We start from the raw sequence: 25,531 nt of genomic DNA, 5'->3' as shown, positions 1-25,531 counted from the left end.
AACATGCGCCGAGAAGTTTTTTTTACTTGAAGCAAGTAAAGAGTTGATATTCCTGTGTTTATGACACAAACGGTAGCTTTTCCCACTGCACCTGAACACACCGCGCACGGCAACTGGGTCTCGCACGAGACTCCGGGAGACTTTGAATTAGATCTAGTTTTACAAACATGTCGGCTTGCTTGAAGTAAATAAACTTCTTGGTGCATGTTTGAGTAGCCATCTGACGCTGTCTGTGGAAAAAAATTGCGGCTTTGAGGGCTCTAAACTAGCCTGGCTCTCGCCAGACCCTTGTAGTTCCGCAAAGCTACGCCAGAGGCGCTACGCTCAGCTTCGCACAAGGGTCTGGACTCGAGGCCAATGCAAACTTCTTCCCCGGAGCAAAAAATAATGAACCAATCAGAATCGCCGGGCGGGACTTTCTGAGGTGTGACGTAGCGCTGAAGCGACTGTTTGAGTCAAACAACAATGGCGGCTCGCAGTGAGTGGCTGAAGTAGCACGTCATTCAAGATAACGGACAAGTGGTTTATCCAATCACATACAAGATTTTTTTACAAGGCCCCGCCTTCTGAAATGAATCGCCTATGGAGCAGTCCCAGACCCTTGTGCGGAGCTCAGCGTAGCTTTGCGGAACTACAAGGGTCTGGCGAGAGTCAGGCTAGCTCTAAACAGCCTAAACAGCGGAACTTACATCCACTCCCATTCATTGGTGCCGTGGCGATGTCGGCTTGCTTGAAGTAAATAAACTTCTCGGTGCATGTTTGAGTAGCCATCTGATGCTGTCTGTGGAAAAAAAATGCGGCTTTGAGGGCTGGAAACAGCCTAAACAGCGGAACTTACATCCACTCCCATTCATTGCTGCCGTGGCGATGTGGGGACAGATGCAACTACAGTGGGAGCCACATAGAAATTCCCCTGCCATGCTGTTCCCATGAGAGTTCCAGCAGAGCTCCAACAAAGTCCCAGCAGCTGGAGTGACCCCCTCCTTTTCCTGGGTGTGACAAGTTTTTACTGGAACTCCACCCATTCAATGAAATACATGACATGACCAGGAGATGGCGCTTCTCTCACAGAACAGTACATATCGCCAGAGGCGGCATTTAAAGTGCCGCCGCTGGTGGTGAGTGGAAATTCACATAATTCATAGAACCACGAGTACATGTTTGATTTAAGAAGTGAAATTATAACAGACCTAGGGAGTGATGAAAGCCTTTTTAAGATGTTTGCAGTTGCAAGTATTCAGTGCATGCCTTCGACCAGGGAATTAGCATTATCATTGCTCAATCTTTTGTTTGCCCTAATGGGCCACCTATTGGTCACCCATTGTCACACAAATCGCACAGAGCCTGCAATGGAGCTGGCTGTTCAACTTTGAAGGAGGACCGGGGGAGGGGAGGTTATGTTGGAAGGCTAGCTGGACCAGACTCTCTCCTGAACAACAACACACTCCAAACACCTGAACATTCACACCTGCTCCAGAGCATTACCATCTCCAAGCATCCCCCACCGATTTGACTATGAATTGATTAGAAAATGAGCAGGTATTTCCTTAAGGTCCTGCTTTAAACATTTTTATTTTCATGATTATCTTACATTATTATCTATCTTACAAAAATGGGGTAATTTTGCATATGGAGTCAGTGCTGGAATTTCATTTAACTCTGTACTTCCTCTGGATTAAATGTATTAATTAAATGTATTGATTTTTCACTATAATTTACTAGTTATAGCACTAGCCTATACTGTCAATCCCCCTATAAACCCCATTCCGATTTGATATCACAACTTCACAAACTTGAAGACACCTGCTGCACCTAGTCTAATCTTTGTATGACTGAATTATTCTGCATAAGACCCTGACTAATACTCATAGTAATGCTGCATTAGCATCAAAACAAAGTAGGCTACATAAAAAATGATCATACACTTAGTCTAAGAAAAAAAGTGGAAAAGTCAGGGGCCCACTTTAGTATTCTTTCAGGGGCCCCAGAATTCCTAGCAACGGCCCTGATTATCTGACTAATCTTGCTTATTTCACTCAGTGGACCGGCGGTTCAGCTGGTGTGCAGTGCGCGCTGTACTGTATGGTCTCTCTCTCTCTCTCTCTCTCTCTCTCTCCCTCTCTCCATCGTGCTGCACGTCTTCACAAGACACAGGTCGATGTGTGTGGGGTGAGATGGAAATAAGAGCAGAGCGCACCTTCGCTCTCATGTTGAGTTCCATATTAAGACAGGTGTGTCAGTGCCAGTAGATCGCGCGTCAGGCATTTGGCTCTCCTAATGGGAATGGCTGGTTTGACGTGACTTTATCATTAAAAGTGGAAAAAAAATAGAGAGAGAGCTGTCAACCACTAGACGCGTCAGGTCAGCATAGCGCAGGGGGAGGGATATTAGTATTCTGTGGTGAAAAATACACTCATTCATGAAATTTTATTGAGAATTTTACAGAGGTGCACAGCGCATGTTTACGGTGTCCAGCGACTCTGACCCATACACCGCAGCAGCCAGCAACAGACTTTTACAAAATAAAAGCATGTGAGCAACATGCATTAATGCGCAATAAAATAAATGTCGGCGTTGATAGTTTAATGAGTTGCCATAATGCAACTTGCACAGCCCTAATAAATACACAAATGTAGCCCGTGGTTCTGAGACGTGACGCGCTGTGGTCACTAGAAATGTATTTATTTATTCGCGGATCGGGAGTGAATGAGCAAGCCAGAGATGCACAGCAGATTTCATGGTTGCCGACTGGCAAAAACTGAAAGAGGGGCTTGTAAATAACTGTTTATATTACAGGTTTCACACAAACAAACACAAAACATCAAGTAGCCTATGTCAAGTCTCAGCTGTGCCATGGCGATTTAATTTATGAACCTCATAATTGTTTCTTTTTCCTCTTGTTTGAATATAAGGGCGGTCATTTAGGACCACACTTTCATTTTACACACAGTCTCATGCGTGTATATTCACGGACACGTCGGCATGTTGTTTATTTATTGGTTAGGGTTTATTTGCGCACCGTATGCTTCAGTGTTAACATTAAAACCACCACAAGGCAAACATTTAGTAGAATGCAAATTCTGTAGACAGGTAAACTGCGAGTGATATACATTTTTATTTGTGCTCTGTCGGTGTTTATTTATCTTTGAAGCTACTTATAGATCGCCTGTTTTGGAGGCAATTATAGCAATTCATCTGAGGGAAAAAAGAAAGGAGGAGGAAAAGTGATTGACAGATTAACTTGGGTCAAAATCACTGCTCCTCCCCGTGGACAAATGAGACACTGCAGCTGATTTTCACACGGGCTGCAGAGGGGCGTTAACAGTCGTGGCTGCGTTCGCTACGTCATCGCGGGGGATTAAATTATCGCCACAGGCCAAGCGGGAGCCCGTCACCAGAGATGGCAAAAGTACCCAGATTCTTTACTCGAGTAGAAGTAAAAGTACCTGTGTAAAAAACGACTTAAGTAAAAGTGAAAGTACTGATCCAAATATCTACTCAAGTAGTAGTATTTCCATTGCACGATTCACTGCAAAGCAAATAACCACACGATAATTCATCTTGAATCCATTTCATCAATGTTATTGTTCACATAGCCTAAGTTTACCTGCCGGACACAAAATGTATCCTAATGTACTTCACTATGGTCAATCGTAGGCATTTGTATTGTACACAGAGGTGGCAAAAGTACTCATATTCTGTACTTAAAGCAGAAGTAAGCGATCCGGTCGTTTTGGCTAATGCTGCGTTCCAGGCAGACTTTTGAAACCGTAAATTACAGCTTCAAGTCACAACTTACGACTTTGTAGCGTTCCAGGCAACCCACTCGTGTTTCTCCGACCTGGTTTACCTGTGAAAGTCACTATAACGGCCACTCGAAACTTCTGACCCGTGAAGTCGTACCAGATCGAACTGGTACGACTTCACAGGTCGGAAAAACACGAGTTACTGGTTGCCTTGAACGCACCATAACGTCTTGTCAGCCGATGGAGTTAGCAGCCCCCGCCCTCGTCATGGATCTATTGGTCCTCGTCCCTACGTCACCACATTCACACGCATCCCTTGGCTGCACACACAGAGAGGACCGCCCCTTTATGCCGTTCTCTCTCCTCATTGGATAAAGGTTGTAGGATACAAGGAAAGTTTTCTCCTGGGCTCAGAGCAGAGCAGAGTGACTGACAGACCCGTGTTTCAGACCAAACACTCTATGTAAGTGATTGCTGTCGGAAGATAGAACTATTTAAGACTTAGATTAAAGGTTGACTATGTAGGATTACAAGAACAACAACAGAAAAAGAATTCCAGCAGTCGATTGCCAGACCGTTGCTAGGTAAAACGGGCTGTTGCTAGGGACTCCGCTCTGAACAGAGGACAGCCGAGGAGGAGAGCTAAGCAGGATATTTACCTTATGTTTCATTTTTACCGTCATTAACAGCATAATAAATGACTTGTAGCGTGTTACAGGGACAGTGGAGGCTCTCTGCTTCCACACCGCTGCTGCTCAGAGCCTCAGAGCCTCCGCAGTCACTGCTCTCGTCAAGTTGGAAAAAAAAAAAAAAGGAGCTCTGTGGCACCAAAAGTCCGCGACGATAAACGTGTTTATGACAGATAAGACTACACAAATACACCCATCCTAACAAGTATATGATAATCCATTGATCCACCGATTGATTATTAAAAAGGCTTGGTTGGAAACAAACGCATAGGACCGGGAGGAGGCAGGAAACAGCGGAGAACTGAGCCACGTGTAGGCTACAGGCAGGTACGAATGTAAACAGAACGTTGACAGAAAGTCAGCTGTCAACCCCGTCAAAAATATTAAAAATAATAATTCAGACTAAAAAAAAATTTTTTATGGAAAAGCAATACTTTCATTCTGTACCCCTCTAAAGGCCCCATGGATGTATTATTTTTGAAAAAATATAGCTTTTAATAAATATTCTACATATTCAACCTTTAACACAAAAATATCACTTACTTCTGCTTTAAGTAGAAGTAGGCTACAGATACATGTGTAGAAAAATACTCGTTCAGTTCAGACAGAATTATCAAGATTGAACTGAACAGAGGCAGTGTTTCCCAACGTTTGGGCCGCCAGACTCTCACAAAATAATAACAATAAGAATTTTTAAACAGCGTTTCACCACCTCTCATCTCTGCCAGTCAGTCCACCTGCCGTCTCTCTCGCACCACACGTACGCGCACACACGCGCGCGCACGTACACACAGACACGGGCGCATGGACAGGTTGCGCTTTGCCGCTCGTAAACAATAAATGCGCTATATTGCGCAGATTGTACAGAGTTCAACCCCCCCGTCGGATAGTCCGGCCACCACCGCTTCCTTCCTCCATGCTGCTGCCTCCATGTCACTGCTACAGTACAAGTTGGTAACTCGGTTCTCTCTCTACCGCCCCCCCTCCCTCCTCCCTCTTCTTCTCCCTCTTTCCCTCTCTAGTTCGTCACGTCTTTTACCGGTGCTTTTACGTCGTGTCAAAAAAAAAAAGTAACGAGCCTGTTTTTACAATGTAAGGAGTAGAAAGTACATATTTTTTCGTATAAATGTAGGGAGTAAAAGTAAAAAGTCGTCAGAAAAATAAATACTCAAGTAAAGTACAGATACCTGAAAAATCTACTTAAGTACAGTAACGAAGTATTTGTACTTCGTTACTTGCCACCTCTGCCCGTCACGGACCCGCCACGGACCCATCACGGTCCCACAGTGGTCCCACCAGGGACCAGGGGGAACTTCTAGGTGGCTACATCTGTACCGTAAAACAGGAGCGATTAAACTGAAAATCTTCAGATTCCTTCTTTTAGACCTAAAATGATAGGAAAATACACCCCAGAGTTGAATTCGCCTGGAACTGTCCTTTAAAAGGGCAGATTGGGGTCCCGGAGGTCCTAAAGGCGGCGAGAGTATGTGCAGCACTGGTGTCATAAAACTAAAAAGGTAGTGAAATGGCACTCGGATACTGCCCAAGCCGAGCGAGTACTCGGATATCGGCTGCAGTCCTACAAACAATACGGCATCTACATTGATATCAGTTCACTCCGAGCAGTCTTTTGCCCCCTGGTTGCATGCGCACCTAGTATTGTTTGTACACAAGAAATCCGTCTATAAACAATGATGTGAAACATTAAAACACATTTCTGATGAGTCCATGTCCTCTGACCTTTGACCTTCAGTGTAACTTGACTCTGCCTCTCCTCTCCCCCCCTCCCTCTGAGGATGCAGCTGTAGTTGCCACTGTCTCTGGTGGTGGGTCTCCTCAGAGTGAGGCTGAGGTCTCCGGTCCTCAGAGCGTCAGTCCTCATGGACGTCCGTCCTCTGTAGTCCTGGTTCTGGTCTCTGGGTTCGTCTCCGTCAGGCTGACGCTGGTGGACGGTTAAAGGACTGAGGTCGGAGCGGCTCCACACCACCGAAGCCTCGTCCAGGTCAAATGTAGGAAAGTCACAGGGCAGCAGGACAAACTCCTCCCCCTCATATGTCTCCACAGCTGAGGCATGCTGGGAAACTGAGGACACAGACAGAGGTGAGCCAGAAACCAGAAGATAATCAGACTCTGATGAAGATCCAGTGTTTGACCTGGAGCTGCAGTGAACCACCGACAGTCTCATCAACACAGACTCACACACCACAGACCTGAGGAACCACAGGTTTGTTTCTTATAAACGCATAAGTTGGAAAAGTGGAAAATTAAAATAACAAAACAAAAATGAAATTATTTCATAGTTGTAAATGATAGATTTCAATGTAAATATTTAGATTACAACTATTTAGATAACAACACTCTGGGCAGTTTTTACACAGTGTAGGAAAATGTCCAGGGACAAAAACTGAACAGTACCGTGTGTGTACATGGCTGAGTTTACTGTGAAAGAGTTATGAGAAAAATAAAGTAAACAGTAAAATTGCAGATTGTTGATTCATTACTGTTGACGTGAGTAGCAGCCATCTTGAATTCTTATGTCGGGGGTTCTGCTGAGATCCGTCCATCTTTTGGAGTTGGAGATGACGTCAGGGGTCATTAAAGAAAAATTCCAACTCAGAGCTCAGAAATTCAGATTTCTGAGTAAAACTGGAAGGCAACATGACTCAGGGACTGAATTATCTCCACATTACAGAGGGTTAAAAAGTAAACACAGCACAGATTTGTACATTTATGTATTGAAAGAGATGGTTAGTATGTATAGAAGAAAAAATAGTACAATGTTTTTATGTTTTCTGGATGCATCCAAAGCCTTTGACAGAGTCAATCATGGAAAGCTGTTCGCCAAACTTCAGGAGCGCAGAGTCCCACCGTACATGATAAAAATATTGCACTACTGGTATGCACATCAAAATATGCATGCCAGATGGGGTACAAGTTTATCTGCACCCTTCCTTGTAACTAATGGTGTGAGACAAGGAGGAATCTTATCACCTGTGCTCTTCAATCTGTATATGGATGATCTGTCTATACAGTTGAACCTGTGTAGGACTGGATGCATAGTGGGAAACAGACATTAAAGGGAAACTTAAGGTTTTTTCAACCTGGGCCCTGTTTTCATATGTTTTTCTGTATACGTGAGTGATGGATAATACTTTTATTGAGGTTGCTGCAGTATTGAGCAGGGCAGGCAGCCTGCAGCCCAGCTAACGCCTGGTTCACACTGGACGCCGAAGCGCCGCGACGCGGAGCGGCCGCGGAAATCGCGCGCGAGCCGCGTCCCTCCAGTTCACACCAGACGCTGATTTCTCCGCGGCGGTCGCGAGCGCCTCTGCTCCTCAGCTGTTGTTTACTCACATTCAGAGCTGTGTTTTTTACATCATGGATAAGTAAATAACCTCATATAATTATAACACCGTGTGCTGTGGGTCAAACAACTCCCTGTACTTCACTTCCAAGATTAATTTCACGTCCTCCTTCACTTTACAACAACTCGTCTCTGCCTCTCTCTTTCTCTCTCTCTTTCCCTGTTTGTTTGTGTGTTTTGACCCCCCCTCCTCCTCCCTGCAGCCAGCCCACTCCGTGTCTCCCTATCCTGTGTGTGTGTGTTTTCATCTCTCTTGTTCTCTGTTGAGTCTGACAAATATAAATACGGTCGCATTTGTCAATCGCAGTATTTTATTTTGAAAATCGCTTTTATTTTGAAAATTGACCGGATTCTCTCGTGTTTCTTTGTGTGACTTCCTGCCAGAATTGACGCGGTCGGCCGCGGCTCGCGCACAAAATAGAGCAGACGCCGAAACCGGCGCTCCACGGCGCGAGCCGACCGCGGAGGACCGCGACGCTCCGCGTCTAGTCTGAACTACAACACCAGTTAACGAGGGCGCCGAATGGAAGCGGACTCCGCTCCGCGGCTATTCGCGGCGCTTCGGCGTCCGGTGTGAACCCGGCGTAATGCTCTTCAACCGGGCAAGTGGCTCCCGTCAAAGTTCGCCATATAAACCTGCATTTTTTTCACACTGACAGGCTCAGATAGTTACAATGAGTGTCCGACAACATACTAGAAAGGAGAAATGAACGTAATAGTCTCTACCTTTAGCTGGAGGTCGCTGTTTGCTGTGATCTGTGTCCAAATCTCACCACGCCAGAAATCTCATTCTGAAATCGCGATAACTCGCGGAAAAACACAGGTGGGGAACTGAGGTAAAGAGAGACGACCGGAGCATTTCCAAATTGTGGCAACAAAATGCTGGGCTACTCTTCGCGCAGCTTTCACAGACTACCTTACTTCGACACAGATATGCTTAAGTTATGGCTAGCTGTGCTACAAATGGATGCTGAGAGTCCTGTCGATGCACTGCACCGTCGCCGTGCCGAACACAGGGTCTGCTGTGACCACTTTGACCGGGATGACTACTACCAGTCAAAGAAGAGACGCGCTAAAGGTAGAGACTATTACGTTCATTTCTCCTTTCTAGTATGTTGTCGGACACTCATTGTAATTTTCTGAGCCTGTCAGTGTGAAAAAAATGCACGTTTATAGGGTGAACTTTGACGGGAGCCACTTGCCCGGTTGAAGAGCGTTAGCTGGGCTGCAGGCTGCCTGCCCGGCTCAATACTGGAGCGACCTCAATAAAAGTATTATCCATCACTCACGTATACAGAAAAACAGATGAAAACAGGGCCCAGGTTGAAAAAACCCGAAGTTTCCCTTTAATCACTTGGCATATTATGCTGATGACTTGGTCATTATATCTCCCTCTAGTGTTGGGCTACAGCAATTGCTGAGAATCTGTTCCTGATAAAGGTGTACAGAAATGGCCGTTTGTCCTGTTTGTCGCGAGTTGCCGCACGAGTTTACCCGAGTAAGGAAAATTAATTTGATAGGTCATTATCGAGCAGGCAGGATATTCAAAGCTTGGGGCGAGACCAAGCTCTGTGTGTGTGTGTGTGTCTCAGACGTTTAATTGACGGATGACGGATCCAATATCAGTGGCTGATGAATCGTACAGGCTGACGTATAATCCGTGCGCCTGCATTATCCAATGCGGGAAAAAAATACCACAGTTTCATCCCGGATTTACTCAAAAATAGAATTTTGCACAAAGTTTGGCCTACATCGTCTGATAGATGAGTTATTACACTAATGTTAAGACCCACAGTGGGCTCAAATTCAATTTTCTTTTCTGTACAGCTAGTATGCAGTTTGATATTATGTTTAATTAAGTAAAAAGTGTGATTTTGATTGTAAAAACATAGGAGGATAGAAACTAACAATTTCCCACCTTTTTCTTAGCTGGTCAAGCACTTGGTGTTGTGAAAAAAATTAAATATCTGGGCCACATAATTTTTCTTTTTTTTCAAATCTTTATTTTTGAACATGCATGAAACAAATCTTAAACAAAAAGAAAAAGAAAAAAGTTTTATAAAGTATAAAATAAAAAGTATATAGAACAACATCTACAACAACAAAAAACAAACAACAACAAAATGCAAACAAACAGGGACAGCATTCTCGAAAAGGAGTAGGAAGAAGTAAAAGAACTTATAAAACTCCTACCCCCGCTCTCATAATCAGAGAAGACCTATGTGTATGTGATAATGACGACGTTCAACGTCAGTGTTGTAAACTGCACAGGCCAATATGCTTGCAAGGAAATTTAATAAGTGTACAGAGGATGTAAAGATAGCCTTGTCATATTCTACTACACCAGGGGCCGGCAACCTAGTGCCGGTTTGAGATTTTCTTGTCAATGAGTGTGCCACTACAATAAAACAGTGTGACACAAAATACAAAAACAACATAACTGGTATTTTACAAAAATCCCAATATGTTGTTTTTGTATATATGTATAGATAAAAGCATTGAATCTATATAGTCCACATCTAATCATATGTTTAAGATATTTTCCCGTTACTCACAACACTGCTTTTCAGAAACTTGGCCTATTAAAACATATTGCAGTGGGAGGAAAAGGCTAAAAACAGAGACTACAGTGCATCCACAGTACCAGTCAGAATATCATATCAGAATGAAACAGTCACAGCATTTCACAGACCTTTACAATCACTGGATACTGATAAAAAACTATCTATCTATCTATCTATCTATCTATCTATCTATCTATCTATCTATCTATCTATCTATCTATCTATTTCTCACCGTACAGCAGCGTCAAAAACACCACAAACATCTTCGTCTTCTCTGAAAAACAAACAAACAGTCCCATTGAAGCCGCTCCTCCCTGGACTGAGTAACAGCTATAACTGCACTGAACCAGGAATGGTTACTTTCGATTTCAGCAGGAAGTGGAGACAGACCAACACCCATATAGAGTGTCAGATAACAGAGAAGACTGAGGCTGCACAGAAGCTAAGAATGTCCTGCTGGGTCAACAAAATAATATCATCAGGTCATGAAGTCTAATCTCCACCTAAATAAAAATTCACTCAAAAAAAAAAAAAATTGAGTTAATTTGCTGAAGCTGTTGAACAAAATATGAAATCAACATCAACCTCTAATGGCAAAAAGATTCACAAAGCTGTTGATTCATGTACCTGTTGTATGTATTTTTGTATATTGTACAGTTAAAGACCTGATTGTCTCTGTTACTGTAATGAAGCAGTTCAGTTCCACGTGAGCTTCAGGCGCCATCTAGTGGTCGTAGTAACTATGACAGGACTGAAGGGAAAATAGTGGTGACATGGTGAAGGAGGCTGAGGTTGAAGCAGGTCAACACCACACAGGAAGGAGAGTAGCATGTGACTCCTTTATGAAAGCTGCAGTCAGAACCTGGAAATCATTTATTTTACATTATATTGGTTATTTTAACACCCACTGGCCCGTCCAGGACCCGAGAGGCCCAGCATTCATTAGTGGAAGTGACATCACTTTGCAGGACTGTTTTCATCTTGACATAAAATACTTTTATTTTGAAAATTCATCATAAAAAAAGCAACATTTTATTGACCATAATTCAATTTATGTAAACAATAAAAGGAGGAAACATCCACTTCTCTCTCTCTCTCAGCTTCACCTGTGCAGACAGGTGTGATCCATGAGCAGGAGCTGGAGACGGAGAACGGATGAAGAAGTATTTTTTCTACGATATTTCACCATGTCCCTGTAGACGAGACAGAAGACAGTGAGACAGAGACAAACAAACAACCAGGAACAAACAAACAACCAGGGACAAACAAACAACTCTGACCTTTGACCGAGAGTAACACTGCTGTCTCTCTCAGTAAGTCTCCGTCCTTGTTGTAGACTCTGCATCTGTATCCTCCTGTGTCTTTCACTCTGGGATGTTTCAGGATCAGACTGAGGTCTCCGGTCCTCAGCAGGTCTTCATTCATCTCTGTTTGGCCTCTGGAAAACCATGCCTCTCTTTGAGAACCTTTCCCAAACACATGGACCTTCTTGTTGTGTCTGTCTGTCCACTCCACTCTGACGTCTTCAGACAGACCAGCTGTGGTCTTGAAGGGCAGCTGGACAGACTCCGCCCCCTTCTCCACCTCCACCTCTTGGACTGAGAGACAACAAACCACATCATGATGTCATCAGACAGCAGCAGCAGGTTTTAATCACTTTACTGAAGCATCACAGAGCTGTATAGGAACCTGAAGGACAGAACCAGACCAGAGGGACAGTGGACACACGGAGGAAGTCAAACCAGGAGTTGAAGGTGTTGGACATGGTCAGAGTTTTGTTTTGTTTTCTCCCAATCTTTGCTCTCTCACGTTGGCATATGGACATGTGTCTCACACTCATGTCCAACCTCAGAACAAAACACTGACACACAAACATCCATCACATCAAAGTGTCTCAGTCTGTGAATCTGTCAACGCTGCTTTGGATCAATAAAGTTGATCTTGTCAAAGTAAAAGTCTGGGACGGTGCTGCTGATGAAATGTTAAAGCATCAGTTGGTGTTTTCACTCCGACTATTGATCAGTATCGATCATGAGCAGTGGTTGGTTTGATCAGAGGGACAGAGAACAGAGGACATCGGAAGAGAGACAGTTGGACTGGAAGTCCCAATTGACCTATGGCTAAGCCACGCCCCCTAACACGATGAGCCAATCACAGTGCGCATAGCTAGCCCATACACTCGGACATTCTCTGCTTCCACGTCCATTGAAATGCATTGCAGTTAGTCAGTTTTCATTCGTTTTTATATGTTTTTTCTTGACATTTTAAGTTTTAAATGGTCAAACGGTGTGCATGGGGTACATGCAACTCCGACACTAGGTATCCCGAGAGGCTGGGCGACGGGGTGGATTTTATTAACCCTTTCCCAAGCCACATCTCAACCAAGAGAAGTGTCTGCTCTGGATAAAGTTATGCAGTAGACCACTAAACGTGGATAAACCTTACAAGGATGTCTACATCTGTTCTAAGTTAAGTCAACAACGTATTTGAGGCAACATATTGTCAGAGATGTTTGGATGTTAGCCAGTATCACAACTAAGCATAAAGCCCGCTTGCTTAATGCTAACGTATAATGCAAAACTCCATAGACAGGCTAACAGAAGTTAGCCCGTCGCTATCGGCGTTTCGCGGCAAACGGCAGCCATAGCAGTAAAGTTAAGTTAAGTTTTGGTGACTTCGAGATGATATTTAATCTTTCTGTCTCCAAAAACCATCAACTGCCTCCTGTGAAATGTCTCAGCTGCCATAGCGCCTGTCACCGAATGTTGACTGTTTGTCCGAGTGAGTGGAGGGGGCGGGGCTTAGCCATAGGTCAATTGAGAACAGGAGACACAGCAGACAGACAATGAACAACATTGCTCAATCCTGTCAGTCGGTCACAGTTAATGTAAATTCAGCAAATTCTTACCTCTTTTTAAGAAAACCCTTTTATGAAATTTAAGGCACCAGGCGACACCAAGAGGAACAACCAGTAGAACCAGCAGAACCAGGAAACCACACAAAACGAAGCCTTCAACATTTGTAGAGTACTTCTCTGTGGATGAGATGAACATAAACAACCTGTATCTTCAGCTCTGACCAGTATCCTGTAATGTAGATGTTGGGGTGCCTTTCTGACCTTTGACCTTCAGCTGTATGTTTCTCAGTGTCCGTTCATTTCCAGACGCTGAGATGCTGCAGGTGTAGTTTCCGCTGTCAGAGAGGTGGAGGTTCCTCAGAGTGAGACTGAGGTCTCCAGTGGTCAGAGCCTCAGTCTTCATGGACGTTCTGCCCCTGTAAGCCTGGTTCTGGTCTCTGAGGTCGTCACCCAGCTCGTGTCTCTGGTGGACGGTTGGAGGACGGAGGTCGTGGTGTCTCCACATCACTGTGGGGTTTATGGGTAAAGGAGAATCCTCACAGGGGAGCAGGACAGACCACCTATCGTAGACCTCCACAGTGTCTTCATGCCAGGACACAGTGACAGAGACAGACGGATTAACTGACGTACGGGCGTTATTGACCTTCCACCAGTCATTCAGTTTTCAGGTTTTTCAGTTCTCGTCATCTCACGTGACCATTGACTCTGTGTTTCAACAGTGAAGCCAATGCAGAAGTCCCTTAAACCTGTTTTCCCTTAAATGACCATTAGGGGCGACTCCTTCAGTTCCATGATTAAGTCAGTTTGTATAAAAGTCTAATAGAAAATCACACTACCAAATGTTTTTCTAATCAGTTCATGGTCTTACTCACAAGTCTAAAGTTTTCTTCAATACAATATTATGTTATTTTTTTCAGTTTACACTCCCATTTAAAACCAATAGATGATAAAGCAGAATGGGTCAGCATACGTTACTTCATTTAATCAGTCATGTAGCTGGTGTAGGTGGGTGTTCATGGAGCTTGGGTCAGATCTACCCCTCACTCCTCCACAGCTCCACCCCTTCTACCATATATGGTATCTATTGGTTACAAAAACCCAAGATGGCAACGGCCAAATCACAAATTCCTGACTTCAAAACAACAGTTCACAAGCCAGTGGGTGACAGCACTCGGTACTGACTGACTCTGACTGAACCGTCTGCACCATTTACTCATAATGAGCGTTTCAGTTGTGTGCGGGTGTTGGGGTGGGGTGGGGTGGGAGAGGACACAAAGAGACAATTCACACTGATTAATCTAACCCCCGCCACCACCACACACACCCTGTGTGTTCTTAATCCCTTTATGAAGAATGACACAGCAAGGAACAACTGCAACAGCAGCCAGGAGAACCAGGAGAACGAGCAGAACCTGGAGAACCTGGAGAACCTTGACCCAGTCTGGATGACGTCCTGTAGTCGACACAATCAACAACAATATAATATTTAGATATTAATAAACAATAAAAAATTTAAATAACACTTTCTCTCAATCCCACTATGACCTCTTACCTGAGGAAAAACCAAATAAATAAAATAATTTTTTTATAAGTGCTTTATCCGTGACCCAATAACCCAGGACAGTCAGGAGAAGCAAGGGCAGCAGGAGAAACAGTAGAAACAGTAGACTCAGTAGACCCATCAGACCAGTGATCCAGTCTGGAGGAGGTTCTGTAATCGACAGAAACAACATAAGATTGGATGTTAGTGCTGTTAGTAAACAGTGAAGTGAGTTCCTCCATCAGCACGAATGATCCAGACCAAACAGAGAATCAAAGCATTGGTCATCATGTGTCAGAGGTTGAGGCTCATGACCGTGTGTTCCTCCATCACATCTACATCAGCTCTTTAAAGAGGAACTATACAAGATTTTTGCCCTAATTAAACACTTTGGGAGTAATTGCGGCGTATCTTTGCTGAAAACTGATCATAAATGGAACTATGATTTCTGCGTTACAAGAAGAAGCCAGCAACAGCTTTGTTTCACATGTGTTTACGATGGTAGAGCCAGAGAAAAAGAAGTGGTGTGGAACTGACGATGTTGCTGTTGCACTTGTACTTCTGATGGCTTTGTTGAAAACAAATGCTGGGCAGTTGTGACATTGTTGTAAAATATGCACTCTGAAACTGAAGGAGGCGCTCCATAGAGAAAAAAAGAGACTAAAACAGTGAAAAAATGACTGGACTGGCATAGTTCTCCTTTAACGTCTCTTCCAACCTTGAAGTCTCTACCAAACAACAGGGAGGATATGGAGGCAGGGACATGACACACACACACAACATACCATTTTTGTTCTCAGTTCCTTTATGAAGGAAGAAAATGCATAGTCCAACTCCACAAGCAAACAGTAGAACCAGGAGAACCAGGAGAACTTGGAGGACCTGGACAACTTTGATCCCGACTGGTAGAAATCCTGTAGCTAGTCAACACAAACAACAACAACATGAGATCATAGCATTTATAAACATTACAGTAATACAATATTTCTGATCAATACACAACACTTAAGCATATTGTGTGATTTACTCCAAGTTTCACATTGATAATTGAAAGACTGTTTTGTCAATGGGAACTGACTTCCTGTTGGAGACGCACTCTAGTGGCCAGTTAGAGGAACTGCAGCTTGTGTCACGTTTGGAGATTTTTGCTGAAAAACATATTTTCCCATTGTCTTTTTTTTTTGGAACATTGAATTCTTGGAGGATACATTTGTAAGACTGTCTCATGTGTTCAGTTTCCATGACACCATTATCGTGCAAATTGGAGAAACAGTAATGCACGTAGTATGACGTTTCTAGCTAATGCAGTAAGAGAGCTTTTTGACACAACAAGCTAGCTTGTTTTAAACTTGTGCTCTTTAGCAGTCCGAGCAACTTACAGATTTCCTTTGTAATCTGATACAGTATGATGGTGTAAACAGCAGCAGCCAGTGAGAGCAGGAGACAACAGACACTGATGACAATGAAGTTCCAGTCTACAGGACGTTCTGTAGTCAACACAAACAACAACATGAGATGAAAAATATCACTATAAACAATGATGCGAAACATTAAAACACATTTCTGATGAGTCCATGACCTCTGACCTTTGACCTGCAGTGGTACTTGATTCTGCCTCTCCTCTTGGCCCCTCCCGCTGAGGATGCAGGTGTAGTTGCCACTGTCTCTGGTGGTGGGTCTCCTCAGAGTGAGGCTGAGGTCTCCGGTCCTCAGAGCGTCAGTCCTCATGGACGTCCGTCCTCTGTAGTCCTGGTTCTGGTCTTTGAGTTCATCTCCGTCCGGCTGACGCTGGTGGACAGTTGAAGGACGGAGGTAGGAGCGGCTCCACACCACTGAAGCCTCGTCCAGGTCAAATGTACTAAAGTCACAGGGCAGCAGGACAGACTCCACTCCCTCATATGTCTCCACAGCTGAGGCATGCTGGGAAACTGAGGACACAGACAGAGGTGAGCCAGAAACCAGAAGATACTCAGACCCTCTGATGAAGATCCACCTGTGGGGAACAGAGCAGGACCGCATACACCTGACAGCTTACCATTCTCACAAGAAGCTTACGATGCTATCCATTCTGAAATTATGCTCAATAAGGTTGAACACTTGAACAGTTGATCAGCTGACCTGACAAATGGCTTCATGTCACATGATGAGACCTGTTTCCACTTCCTCTGACATCATGAAACTTTATCCAGTTTATAAAACCCAGACTGACACTTCTTTGATGCTACTGGAGCCGAACCTGCTGGACTGTAGTGTTTTTCTCTTTGTCCTCTTTTATAGATCTAACTCAACTCCACTTTCAAGAGCAACATGTGGTTCAGAAGCAAAGACACAGCTGAGCTTTACACCAACAGTCGATCCCAATTCACTCCAATTTTCCTCTCTTCATTTCTAACCAACCCCCATCTATTTTCGCTGTTACAAGAAATCTGGTGCCCAGTGTCTTCTCCCTCTCTCGTTCGCTCCCGATCCGCATATAAATGAATCTTATATGAAGACAATCAATAGTTAGAATAAAATAGTTGTGCTTAAACCAGGTAATGAAGAAAATGTAATAATCCCTGTGACCACATCTGGCCACAGTGGTCTACAACAGCTGTCTATATGAACCGGTCCGAGGAATAAATGCTCAGAAATCGAATTAGTTTCATTTCAATAAGGCCCTGGTGTCAGGCCACCTGTCTTCTCAAACATAGTACACACAACCAGAGTCTCATTTAGATGGACGTTTTTCTCACCGTACAGCAGCGTCACAAAAACCACAAATTCCTTCATCTTCTCTAAAAGCCACAGTCCTGTTAAAGCCGCTTCTTCCTGGAGTGATGGACTGAACCAGAACTCTGCGCTGATAAGTAAATGTTTGTTGCTGCAAAGGGAAGAAAAGACAGACCAACTCCCACTGAGGTCAGCTGACAGAGAGGACTGAGGCTGCACAAAGACTAATTCATGTCCTGTTGGGTCAACTGGATCCATGTCATCAGATCCCTGTTATTAAGTCTAATTACTCTCCACCTATAGTGTACATTTAGCCTAGTGGTTAAAAATAATCTGAATTAATTTGTTGAAGATGTGGAACAAAATATAAAATCAAAGTTGTTGATGCATGTACTTGTTGTATGTATTTTATGTACAAGCTGTGTTGTTTGTGTGTGTGTGTTGTGAGCTGTTACGAACAATAAATTAGTTTTTTTCCTCACCTGGGCCCAGGTGTTGTTTATTTTCTGGCAAACAACAGTGAATCAAGTACAATACAATCCAACAATGACAATAGAAAAAATATAATTCATTGATTAAAATTAAAATAAAGATAGTTCTATATAAACAGACATACCATGATTGATATCATATATCATATAAAAAAAGCCTTTGGTTGTGTGTACAGCAGGTTATTATGACCCATAGCTGAGTTTTGTTGATAGGCGCCATCTAGTGGTTGTAGTAATTATGACAGAACTAAAGACTGTGATGGAGGTAATCATGGAGAAAACCGTGATAATTTATGATACAACACACCCGTTCTACAAGAACACGTACTGAAAGTCAGACAGACAGACAGTCAACCTCAGAGAAAAAGTTATCTGTTGTTTATATTTTAATCTCACTTTATACACGGCTGTTATCACGATAGTTTGTAGTTCACCCATGATCTCGGGTCTCCAGCTGCTCTGGTCCAAAGTCAGATCCTTTCAGTAATCACACAATTTTTTCAACAGACCAATCAGACTGATTGATCAGCCATCAGAGGAGTTGGATCAGTGGATGTTGTTTCAGCTCTGACTTGAGTTCTCTCTGTAGACGAGACAGAAGACAGTGAGACAGAGACAAACAACCAGAGACAGACAAACAACCAGAGACAAACAAAAAACTCTGACCTTTGACCTTTAGACTCACTACCGTCCCTCTCATGAAGTCTCCGTTCTTGTTGTAGACTAAACAGGTGTATTCTCCTGTGTCTCTCCTTGTGGGGTGTTTCAGGGTCAGACTGAGGTCTCCAGTCCTCAGCAGGTCTTCATTCATCTCTGTTCGTCCTCTGTAAACCTGGTCCTGTCCTTTAGGACCGTTCTCATACACATGGACCTTCCTGTGGTCTCTGTCCATCCACTCCACTCTGACGTCTTCAGACAGACCAGCTCTGGTCTTGAAGGGCAGCTGGACAGACTCCGCCCCCTCCACCACCTCCACCTGTTGGTCTGAGAGACAACAAACCACATGATGATGTCATCATCGTCTATGTTGAAGTATAAAATGACAAAATGGCAGTATGCATTGCCTGCGGCGCAGTTAAAGGTGAGGAGAGGAGCTCATTTGATTGGTGAAGATCTGAATCGGCTGTGTTAATCCCACTCCCGCCTTCTCTCCTCCCTCTTTGCCATTTGCGCCGGTAGGAGGGACGAGGGGAGAGCCTGCGCCAGTCTATGCCGGACTGCGCCGTGCCCCAAACTTGCAAAATGCACCTGGACACACACCGTTGGTGCGGCGCAGCTGCGCTTCACCTAGACTGTACCTAGTCTAGGAAACTAGGGCCCACAGAGTTTTCACAGAGTTATGAATTGTTTTTTTAGTGAAGATGACTGGATTACCTATCTGCAATCGGACTACGGGCAGGTGTAGCTCACATCCACCCCCTTGTTTTTAAAGGATCTACAGGAAACGGGAAGAGAGACAGAGGGAGAAAGGCCCACACGGGACGCAATAGCCGGAGAAGCAGGAGCAGGGAATGACAGGCATCAACGACGGTTGCCACACTACAATCACCATTGGACGGAGAGCAGCTGATTGACAGAAGGCTGCATGAAGAAGCGTGAGTAGCAGCCCTGGATGACAAAGAGACTCAATGAACCTGTATTGTGTCTAAAAGTACAGTAACTGCCGTCTTGCCCCCTCCTGTTAGCACGAGGCCAGAGCCTGCTGGAGGAGACCTGCAAAGCCAGACGACCACGGACCGCATGTAGGACGCGCACTACTGTCCGGATCGACAGAACCATTTACAACCAGTGTTCTTCGTGTGTGTTACAGCTCCTTCCCCCTGCAAGATAAGATCCAGTCTGAACTAGGGGTGTACCCAAACCCGAATACGGTATTCGGAAGTACACGAATAATGCTTTGATCCTGAATAGTTTTTCCTCATTATTCGTGAGCTTTTTTCTAAAGAGGGCCCGGGCGGGGATTGAACCCACACCTCCCGGGTCAGAGTCACGCGCGCTTGCCAGTCACCCCAAGGGACATCCCCTTGGCCAAGTAGCCAGGGCACATGATCAATTGGAGGCATAGTGACAGGACCACCACTGTCACATCTACACTACAGTATATTTTACCTTTATCAATGAATGACACAACACCAACAGAAGCACTCAGTAGAACCAGGAGGACCAGGATAACACAGACAACAGAGCCTTCAACATTGTCAGAGTAGTTTTCTGTGAATGAGATGAACATAAACAACATGACCACTAAATGACCTCAGACCTGTCTCCTGTACTGTAGATGTTTGTGTGTGTTTCTGACCTTTGACCTTCAGCTGTATATTTTTCAGTGTCCGTTCATTTCCAAACTCTGAGATGATGCAGGTGTAGTTTCCGCTGTCATAGAGGTGGAGGTTTGTCAGATTGAGACTGAGGTCTCCAGTGGTCAGAGCGTCAGTCTTCATGGACGTTCTGCTGTGGTAAACCTCGTTCTGGTCTCTGAGGTCGTCACCCAGCTGGTTTCTCTGGTGGACAGTTGGAGGACGGAGGTCGTGGCGTCTCCATGTGACTGTGGGGTTTATACGTAAAGGATAGTTCTTACAGGGGAGCAGGACATAATACCTACTGTAGACCTCCACGGTGTCTCCATGCCAGGACACTGAGGACAGAGACAAGAACACAGATCAGTGACATCTTCATGTCCACAGAGTGAAGTAGAGACAGACAGATTAATCGACATTATAGGATTTATTATTATTATAAACTGTGGTTATTGGCAGGAGTGTAAGAAAGTGGAGGAGAATAATCCAACTATGGAAACATGGAGCTGCTCGTGTCGCTAATTCTGCTGCGTGAAGAACGTGCACTAAGGCTGCTTTAGATGCAGCATTACAGTATGTGTCTGTGTGTGTCAGCGCTGTAGATGGACACACATGCACACACGGGCTGCAGTGTCGGAGCAGTGAAGTGAAACAACAAAAGAACTTTAAGAGTAAAAAAGCTAAATATTCATTCAGAACCAATGAAGGAGATCCTATTATAACATGATGACAGATGAAGAAAGCTGCCTAATCCCTCTCACTGCAGGTTAATTGTTGTCGTGCTGAGGGTTTAAATGTGGCAAGGTGAAGAGGGCCCGGCGGACTTCGAGACAGTCATGCGCGCTAACCACCTGGCCAAAGGGACATCCCCTTGGCCAAGTAGCCAGGGCGCATGATCAATTGGAGGCATAGTGACAGGACCGTCAACTGTCACATAAAGGTGTTGAGATGACTTCTCTGCTGTCAGTTTTTTTATTATGTTCCTGGTGTTACCCCCCTTCTGGTAATTAAAAAAAAACAGTTGATTCTTTTAACATCTTTATTTTTTACACTAAATTACTTGCGATAAGAGTACCGATAAGTAGGCTATCTGATAAGGAGTATCGGCATTGCTATCGATAAAATCCTAACAATATAGTTGTGACCAGAGTCATCTCTGGTTGTGACTGTCTGAAGTGGGCGATTTGATGTGTCTATTCCTGTATTAAAAACTGTAATTTTTGCCGCGAAAAACCGTCCAGGGCTAGGTTTAAAACATCTGGGGCTAACGACGCCACCGGTCTCACCCACAGGAACGACCAGACACTGAAGAAGCAAAACAACGTTCCTGCACATGTAACGGATGTGCACTCACTCCACCCATAAAAGACGTGCTAACCAATGCACCAAGTGGTTGACAACCTCTTGGCGAAGAGGTTAGCATCGTCGCCTCCGGTGCGGGAAGTCGCGGGATCAAACCCCACCTAGGTAGGGCAGGCCGTGAGAAACACAACGCAGAGGGCCAGATAAGACATTGGCTACACACAGAACTGAAGTTGCCTCCACATCAATGAAGCTCCACGTCTGAGTGAATCACAGACGAGAGACAATCTACACTGAATAATCTACACATAGAGCACACTACATACCTGTTGTGTTTGTAATTCCTTTATGAAGGATGACACCACAAAGAACAACAGCAGTAACAAACAGGAGAACCAGAGGAACCACGATAACCTTTGCCCGCCTCGATGATATCCTGTAGTCGAGACAATCGACAACAATATGAGATAAAAATATTAATAAACTTTTTTTTTTAACTGTGCTGTGTCATGTCTTTACGTTTGCTTAATGTTTGTTACTGGTATTGCACAATAAAAAAAAACTAAACAAAAACATTTTTTTTTGATCAATTCACTACGAGTTTATACTTGTGACTTGTGACACACACACGTATACAAACCCCATCTGTTCTTCATTTCTTTATATCTTATGCAACCAACAAAAACAACATAAATAATCAGGAGCATCAGTGAACTCAGCAGAATCAGACCCGCTACACCGCTGTTCCGGCCTGGATGAGGTTCTGTAATTGACACAAACAACATGAGATTAGATGTTAGTGTTGTTTCCAGTTCAGAAGAGCAGCTATAGCAGCAGCACATGAACCAATCACTGTGAAGCTCTCATCACTCTGCACACACACCACAGCTTCACTACATTGACTCCGACAGCTCCTCTGGACTGACTGGACTCAAGCTCCTCTACAGAGCACCCCCCGGGTCAGAGTCATGTGCGCTTGCCAGTCACCCAAAGGGACATCCCCTTGGCCAAGTAGCCAGGGCACATGATCAATTGGAGGCATAGTGACAGGACCACCACTGTCACATCTCTCCCCCTCTTTTCACAAGCATGTCCTCGTGCTTCCGCGCAGGCTGCCACACATTAGGAATCCATGGACCCACCACTAGTGCTACATGGATCCTGCCAACAGCGCCAGAATGTGGCAAGGTGAAGAGGGCCCGGGCGGGGATTGAACCCATACCTCCCGGGTAACAGTCATGCACACTTGCTATGCCTCCAATTGATCATGTGCCCTGGCTACTTGGCCAAGGGGATGCCCCTTTGGGTGACTGACAAGCATGCATGACTCTTACCCGGGAGGTGTGGGTTCAATCCCTGCCCGGGCCCTCTTCACTTTGCCACACTGACAACTGCTGCTGTCTGCAGCAGGAGGCTGTACAGTTGAGCCCGAGAGGAGGGGCCAAGTTTAAATGTTTTGTTTACAAACTGCAACGAACAAAACTCCAGAGACTCTACCTTTAAAGTCTCCTCCAACCCTGAAAGTGTCTCACCACAACACCACACATACGCACGCACGCACACGCGCACGCACGCACACACACACACACACACACACACACACACACACACACACACACACACACTACATACCCTCTGTGTTCTTAATCCCTTTGTGAAAAAAGAAAGTGCTAAAAGCAGCAAAAAGAAAACCAGCCAGGAGAACCATAATGACAAGGGCGTAGTTCAGGACTCGATGATGTTCTGTAGTCACAAACAACATGAGATTCACATATTAATAAACAGTAAAACAACATTTCTGTTCAATTCATACCAGAGTTCAACTACTAACGTACACACACACACACACACACACACACACACACACACACAACCTACCTATAATCTTCATCCTGTAATACAGTATGACAGTGCCAACAGCAGCAACAGCCAGTGAGAGCAGGAGACAAAAGACACCAGAGAAAACCAGGCCCCAGTCTACAGGACGTCCTGCAGTCGACACAAACAACAACATGAGATTAAAACATCACTATAAACATTAATGTGAAACATTAAAACACATTTCTGATGAGTCCATGTCCTCTGACCTTTGACCTTCAGTGTAACTTGACTCTGCCTCTCCTCTCCCCCCCTCCCTCTGAGGATGCAGGTGTAGCTGCCACTGTCTCTGATGGTGGGTCTCCTCAGAGTGAGGCTGAGGTCTCCGGTCCTCAGAGCGTCAGTCCTCATGGACGTCCGTCCTCTGTAGTCCTGGTTCTGGTCTCTGAGTTCGGCCACCGGCTGACGCTGGTGGACGGTTGAAGGACGGAGGTCGGAGCGGTTCCACACCACTGAAGGCTCGACCAGGTCAAACGTAGGAAAGTAACAGGGCAGCAGGACAGACTCCTCCCCCTCATGTGTCTCCAGAGCTGAGGCATGCTGGGAAACTGAGGACAGCCAGAGGTGAGGCAGAAACCAGAAGATAATCAGACTCTGATGAAGATCCAGTGTTTGACCTGGAGCTGCAGTGAACCACCGACAGTCTCATCAACACAGACTCATCCAATCCTGTCCCCCTGTGGGGACGGAGCAGGGCTACATACACCTGACAGCTTGTGAGTAAGAATAAGAGAGTTAGCACTAATACTGTCACCCAGTTTTAGGCTAACAAGCAACATAAAAATGCTAATTACACTTTTTACTGACAAAATGCTTATTATGATAACAATTTTGAAAAAGAAAAGTTTATATATTCTAGCATATGTTCTGAGAATATGCTAACTATGCTAACCATTCAGGTTGTAATGTGATCCACAATAACACGCAACACTGGAACAGCTGATCAGCTGATCTGATAAGTGGCATCATGTCACATGATGAGACCCGTTTTCACTTCCTCTGGCATCATGAATCTTTATCCAGTTTATATAATAACTCAGACTGACACCCCAGCTAGCAGGGAACGTTCCCACAACTTTGGCTAACATTCCCTACAAGTTCTGTTTGTGTTTTAAAGAAAACATTTTCATCTAATGTTTAAAGAACATTATAATGATGTTTATTATTTCAAACAATGTTCCTGTATTGTTAAATGTTAACAAAGATAGAACGTTTTAGATGAAACATTCTAAGGATGTTTTGGGGATGTTGGTGAGGTAAACAATTATAGAATGCTCCTCTATAAAACATTATCTAAATGTTCCATAATAACAAAGGAAAAACATTATCAGAAAAACATTTTTAAAACATTTTCAGGATGTTATTAAGGCCTCTGATTGCAATATGTTATTTTAAAAACATTCTTACAACGTTATACAATAACAAAGAAGGAACATTCTTAAAGCAATATTTCAAAAATGTTTTCAGGATGTTATCAATACTTCAGATTACACAATGTTTTTTTCCAAAACATTTCTGCAATGTGATATGTTAACAAATGTAGAACATTTGTCTAAACATGTTTAGGATGTTCTGGGGATGTTGTTGAGTTAATGGATTATTGAATGTTCTTCTAGAGAACATTTCCCTGATGTTAGAGGAAAACCACAAAGGAACATTCTCAAAGCAACATCCAGAAAACATTTAAATTATGTTATTAAGGCCTCAGATTATATTATGTTATTTATAAAACATTCTTACAAGGTTATATGATGATAAACGAAGAATATGCACAAAGCAATATTTTGAAAATGTTTTCAGGATGTTATTGATGCCTCAGATCACAAATAGCATGTTTGTGTAATGTCATTTATAAACAAAGGAAGAACGTTTTACCTATAGCATTCTGAGGATATTTTAGGGACAATGTTTAGGTAACAGATTACAAAATGTTATTAATAAAATATTCCCACAATGTTAAATGATATCACATGAAGGACATTTTCAAAGTAATATTTGGAAAATGTTTTCAGGATGTTATTGATACTTAAGATTACACAATGTTCTTTTCCAAAACATTTCTGTAATGTGATATGTTAACAAACGTAGAAC

The 25,531-nt window shown here is 43.9% G+C and overlaps 4 protein-coding genes across 4 annotated transcripts in view; all 4 read right to left on the bottom strand.

The window, feature by feature from the left end:
• Positions 1-17,532, bottom strand: part of LOC146968833 (uncharacterized) — a 28,186-nt gene extending 10,654 nt beyond the window's left edge. The window contains exons 1-6 of the mRNA XM_085760421.1: positions 17,496-17,532; positions 16,347-16,688; positions 16,140-16,247; positions 15,546-15,680; positions 14,773-14,931; positions 14,545-14,673 (exon numbers count right to left, since the gene is read on the bottom strand). Coding sequence (XP_085616547.1) covers positions 14,545-14,673; positions 14,773-14,931; positions 15,546-15,680; positions 16,140-16,247; positions 16,347-16,688; positions 17,496-17,532 — 910 coding nt within the window. The remainder of the gene's footprint in view (positions 1-14,544; positions 14,674-14,772; positions 14,932-15,545; positions 15,681-16,139; positions 16,248-16,346; positions 16,689-17,495) is intronic.
• The window catches only part of LOC146968831 (muscle M-line assembly protein unc-89-like), a 40,122-nt gene that overhangs the window by 14,257 nt on the left and 334 nt on the right, over positions 1-25,531 (bottom strand). The window contains exons 2-5 of the mRNA XM_085759320.1: positions 23,650-23,988; positions 23,441-23,551; positions 20,263-20,598; positions 18,630-18,947 (exon numbers count right to left, since the gene is read on the bottom strand). Coding sequence (XP_085615446.1) covers positions 18,630-18,947; positions 20,263-20,598; positions 23,441-23,551; positions 23,650-23,988 — 1,104 coding nt within the window. The remainder of the gene's footprint in view (positions 1-18,629; positions 18,948-20,262; positions 20,599-23,440; positions 23,552-23,649; positions 23,989-25,531) is intronic.
• LOC146968834 (uncharacterized) lies at positions 11,448-14,655 on the bottom strand. Its single transcript, XM_085760224.1, has 4 exons — positions 13,482-14,655; positions 13,272-13,397; positions 11,644-11,961; positions 11,448-11,556 (listed from the first exon to the last, which is right to left on the bottom strand). The coding sequence occupies exons 1-4, from the start codon at positions 13,723-13,725 to the stop codon at positions 11,546-11,548; spliced, it is 699 nt and encodes a 232-aa protein (XP_085616350.1). The 5' UTR covers positions 13,726-14,655; the 3' UTR covers positions 11,448-11,545.
• On the bottom strand, positions 16,236-17,587 carry LOC146968832 (butyrophilin-like protein 2). Its single transcript, XM_085760422.1, has 3 exons — positions 17,496-17,587; positions 16,354-16,688; positions 16,236-16,247 (listed from the first exon to the last, which is right to left on the bottom strand). Exons 1-3 carry the CDS (start codon positions 17,530-17,532, stop codon positions 16,236-16,238), a joined length of 384 nt encoding a protein of 127 aa, XP_085616548.1. The 5' UTR covers positions 17,533-17,587.

Source organism: Trachurus japonicus, chromosome 18, assembly GCF_045865225.1.
Source record: "Trachurus japonicus isolate A0001 chromosome 18, Traja_1.0".
In the NCBI taxonomy this organism is placed as follows: domain Eukaryota; kingdom Metazoa; phylum Chordata; class Actinopteri; order Carangiformes; family Carangidae; genus Trachurus; species Trachurus japonicus.
Note: the sequence above shows the minus strand (reverse complement) of the source record. Positions and strands in the feature narration are given on the sequence as shown.

Excerpts from the sequence above, each read along its gene's own strand:
- LOC146968832 (XM_085760422.1), bottom strand. The coding sequence starts at position 17,532 with ATGAAGGAATTTGTGGTTTTTGTGACGCTGCTGTACG. Across the intron at positions 16,689-17,495 it reads TTTTGTGACGCTGCTGTACG|TTTCCCAGCATGCCTCAGCT; the intron begins GTGAGAAAAACG and ends CTGTGTCCTCAG.
- LOC146968834 (XM_085760224.1), bottom strand. The coding sequence starts at position 13,725 with ATGTGGAGACACCACGACCTCCGTCCTCCAACCGTCCACCAGAGACAC. Across the intron at positions 13,398-13,481 it reads CATACAGCTGAAGGTCAAAG|AGAAGTACTCTACAAATGTT; the intron begins GTCAGAAAGGCA and ends TCTCATCCACAG. Across the intron at positions 11,962-13,271 it reads AAGGGTTTTCTTAAAAAGAG|TCCAAGAGGTGGAGGTGGAG; the intron begins GTAAGAATTTGC and ends GTTGTCTCTCAG.